The sequence below is a fragment of the Nestor notabilis genome, unplaced genomic scaffold, assembly GCF_000696875.1.
Source record: "Nestor notabilis isolate BGI_N333 unplaced genomic scaffold, ASM69687v1 Scaffold31839, whole genome shotgun sequence".
Taxonomy (NCBI): domain Eukaryota; kingdom Metazoa; phylum Chordata; class Aves; order Psittaciformes; family Psittacidae; genus Nestor; species Nestor notabilis.
In genome coordinates, this window is record NW_009942886.1 from 1 (window position 1) to 4,487 (window position 4,487).

At 48.9% G+C, this 4,487-nt stretch overlaps 1 protein-coding gene across 1 annotated transcript; it reads left to right on the plus strand.

Annotated features, from left to right (window-relative positions):
* Nucleotides 1–1,485: 1,485 nt before the first annotated feature.
* Nucleotides 1,486–4,481, plus strand: LOC104411247 (beta-glucuronidase-like; the record flags this gene model as incomplete). Its single annotated transcript, XM_010021623.1, has 5 exons — nt 1,486–1,671; nt 2,024–2,205; nt 2,736–2,878; nt 3,379–3,566; nt 4,432–4,481. Coding segments are annotated over exons 1-5 (734 nt in total), but the record flags the coding sequence as incomplete, so codon positions are not given.
* Between the last annotated feature and the right edge of the window lie 6 nt (nt 4,482–4,487).

Sequence of the window (4,487 nt, forward strand, 5' to 3'; positions counted from 1 at the left end):
GCGTGGCTGCGCCTTACCGCTGTGCAGAGGGCTCTCCCGAGAGACCTGCTCGTTACTGACCGCCTCTGATTACCCCGCTTCCGCTCAGAGGCCAGGGAGCGTTTGGAAGAGCTGCGGCCACCTTTAGCGCTGCAGGAGCAAGGTTGGCCTTGCACAACGTTTGTCTGTGGTCAGCAGCATCGGATAAACAAAAACGTGTTGCTTATTCCAAAGTAGCTGATTGCTGATAAGCAAGTTCCAGTGTAACTGAAATCAGGTATGAAATGAACACTGTGACCTAAAAGGAAGAAGTAGCCTGTGTGTAAAATGTACGTGGCCTTCATAATTTTAGCCCTTTGGAAGGAGAGAAGAGCTGAAAGGCACTGTGCTGCTGGAAGGACAGCGAAATGAGGCAGCCAGAGGAGAGGAATCCTGAGCTGTGCCCGCGCAGAGGGAGGCTTAGACATGTAGGCTCAACCTGCTTTAGACAGCAGAGACTCTCCCTGAAGGAGATGCACATTATGGCCATTCCAGTCGAAGGATTTCCTGTATTAGATACAGGAAAATCCACTTCACCATCCAAGGATTTTCCTGCTCAGATTTTCTGATGTCTGATAAGGGCTCTGAGTTTCTCTGCAGCACTGGTATGGTTCAGTGCTGAGTCAGCCGCGCACATGATGCTCACCCCTGGGCAACCAGACCTTTCTTGTTCCGCTCCCCATGGAAAGGCTTCCTGAGGAAAGGGGAAGCTGCTGCAGCAGCACTCTTCTGTGCAACATCATGAGCACAGCAGGTGCTAAAAATGAACAGCTCTATGTCACAATAGCATCCGGTTACCTCAATGTTAAATGTATTCTGACACTGCCTGCCTGTGATTCTTACATGAAGAATAAGTGAGTGAATTAATTTCATTGTAACCCCAAGGAATGTATTTTGCTTTCAGGGAATGAGAAAGGCTGGACTCATCCCAAACAGTCTCCACAAATCTTCCATGGGGAATCTGACCCAAAATATCCATGTCTCTTGTCACCCTTCTACAACATCTCCTAGCCCAACGAGCAGCACCCCACACCAGTGACCTGGCACCACACCACCAGCGTTGCTCACCAAACACCTAGAGCTCTGCAAGAGAAGCTTCTGTTTATGCCAGGTCTCAGGCTGAAACAACAACCTGGGCCTTTTTTCCCCTCACTTCTCTGATGCTGCAATACCAGAGTCATTAATGAAAGCATTTCACTATACATCATGAGGGGAAAAGATATGAGCAGCTTCTTCCTGTAGGAACAAGCAGGTACCTAGGCCTGGTACTAAGTAGGACTTCTGTAGGACCTGTGATAGACCACACCAGTTTCTAAACAGGTTTTCCCAAGTATTTCCACTGGGCAGAGGGATTGTACGGCTGCCAGTGGAGGGGTCCACCTCCAGCAGTACAGGTTGGACACCTGAGACAGTAAAATTTCTTTAAATGATCCGTTCCTTCCCTTTCTGTTCCATTCCTGCCAGACTGGCCCTGTGATTGACATGCCAGTGCCCGCCAGCTTCAACGATATCACTCAGGACCCCAGCCTGGAGAACTACATCGGCTGGGTTTGGTATGAGAAGGAGGTGCTGCTCCCTCGCCGCTGGCTTCAGGACAACCTCAACACCAGGGTGGTGCTCCGCTTCGGCAGTGCCCATTACTACTCCATTGTGGTACGTTGCATGGGAAGTGGTCCGTGTGTTCCCAGAATTATGCTGTGCTGAAATCTGTCTCGTGGCTTGTTCATCAGCGACACCTCTGCCTAGATTTTATATCTTAACTCTTGCCTGTGCTCCTCCAGCTGAGGACTTGGCCCTGTTTCATGCTTGTACATGACCCAGCCCTAGCACCCAGCAAAGGAAGGGCTGCTAAACTCATCCCTCAAGGAATAAGAGCCCAGAACAAGGTTCAGTGTTACTGAGAATCCCAACTGCCCTTTGCTGGACTCTTTCTCTTTGCCCTTCTACGCTTGCCACAAAAGCCCAATAACCTGTTTCTTTGGCTCACGGGTGTCTTCTCTTGCAGTGGGTCAATGGAGTGCAAGTGGTGGAGCATGAAGGGGGCCACCTCCCTTTCGAAGCAGATATAAGCACCATCGTCCAGGGCAGCCCAGGGATCCCCTGCCGCATCACTGTTGCGCTCAACAACACTCTGACTCCCCATACTCTGCCTCCAGGGTCAATTCTGTACGTGAATGACCCAACGAGGTGAGTTACTCACTGTACTGCTGAGCTTATCCCAGGACTGCGAGAAAGGGAATTTATCCAGCTTCAGAAGACCTTCCTTCAGTTCATAAGACCTTCCAAGCAACTTAGGAAAGCATGGATTGTATTTATGCTGAAATTCATCAGCTGAGCAGGGAGGCATTTCAGCTTTGCTGTTATGAGGAATCTGCATTGAGTTATTGCATCTGTTTTATACACAGGGAACTAAGATTAAATGATTTGCCAAGGTGAATAAATGTCAGAGTTAAGAAGCTTGAATTCAGCTGGAATATACAAGTACCAGCTATCCTGAAGGACCAAACCTATTCAGTGCATGAGATGTTTGCTAACATCTTTAGTGCCCCTTTAGTGCAACAGCACTACTGAAAGATAGATCCATCCTGCTGTAAAAACTATTCTACCAGATGGCATCTGTTATTACATGACAATTTACATTGCTAACATCCATAGGCTGCCTTCAGTTCTTGTAATGAAATAATAATGTAGCCATTTCTCCTCTCTTCCTTACTCAGGTATCCCAAGAACTATTTTGTACAGAACATCAGGTTTGATTTCTTTAATTACGCTGGAATCCATCGCCCGGTTGTGCTTTACACCACTCCTTCTGTCTACATAGATGATATTACTGTGACAACTACTTCATCAGACAGTGTTGGTAGGTCCAGAACAATTAGAGCAGCTACCTGAGGCTCCAAATGGAGATGACAGGGGCAGCAGAGAAAATACCCTGCAAAAGTCTGATTCAGTTAGTTTCATAGTGGCCTTCTCTTGAACCTGGGCTCATGTATTGCACAGCTCAGCAGCTGCAAGAATATGGTAGAGTTCAGAAGCAGTAAGAAAAGAGACAATTTGCAAGAGACAACTGTAAAAAAGGATGATCAGGTGTTTCTTGAAGTAGACTTTGTCAGTAGGAGCAGTCTGCCTGCCATTAAAGCAGGATTGTCACTAACAGAGTTGTGTGATACACAAACCATGCTGGATTGTGGACCTCAAGGCAGACAATCTTGGGACTTTACAGTCAATTCGTGCCACTCTGTTGTTGTTCTCCACCTCCCTCTTTTTTTAATGCTGCTCTGTGTGAACCCCTCCAATATTTGCTGCATCTGTTTTTCTTTCGTGGCAGTTTCTGACGGTCTTTCGTTTCCTTTGAACCAGCAATGGTGCAGTATCAGGTGTCTGTTATTGGCAGCACACTCTATTCCTTATCCTTGAGTTTACGCGACCAAGAGGGGAAAGTGGTTGCTACAGGTGATGGGCCAGCTGGAGAGCTAGAAGTCCTGAACCCAAATCTTTGGTGGCCTTACCTGATGCACGAGACGCCTGGATATCGCTACTCCTTAGAGGTAACACGATGTTTCTTCCTTTCCATGTGCATTCACTCTGACTGCCCAGTAGGGTTAAAGAAGTGCTATGTGGCCCATCTTCTGTACTCATCTTCTCGCACGGATCCTGTTCATGCAGCCAGAGTGGTGCTGCTGACTATGCAGTAACCAAATCAAGCTTTGCCAGCTTCCTGCATGCTGAACTGAAAGGTCTGTTGGTGAGAAGGGCATGTGTGTGCTCAGAGACTTGCCTTTCACAGTTAGGGCCCAATCCATCCCTTGCAAAAGGAGTGTTTGAGACAGTACATGGTGGGAGGTATCATCAAAGCTGAGAGTAGAGTCTCCGAGGAGCAGGCTGCTAACCTCTTCCACACGCTTTGCCATGCAGTGAGCTTGCTTCCCCACTCTGCAAGACAAGAGCTCAGTTTCAATAGCACAGGGATCAGTAGTGACATTTACAGCAATTGGGGCACATGAGCTGCTGTGAGTTTCCAGGGGCTCGAGTCCGTACCTCGTGTGAGCAGATGACACTTCAGCCACTGCCTGGTGTCAAGGTGTGAGGGCAGAAGAGGGGGACTGCTGCCTTGCCTTGGGGGGCAGAATGGCCCAGATGAGTAAGGGGAAAAGAAACCGAATCTCTTGGGGTGAACAAGCCCCAGGAGGGTCATCCAGGATTCATCCTTGAGCTTCCCCAGCTTGGATTTCTACTGTCTGTTTAGTCAAACCTTGCTCTGTCTCTGAGGTCCACAAGAGGTGGCTGGAGCAGCAGCGAGGAGCAGGCTGGGGAAGGGACGGGAGGTCAAGACAACCCTTACAGGCACGGGGAGGGAGGACAGGGCATCCTTGCAGAGCCCATCACGTCACTCGTGTCTCCTTGGAAATCCAGGTGAAAATGCAGGCGCAGGTGAACGGGGCGTTGCTGGAGGACGTGTACACGCTCCC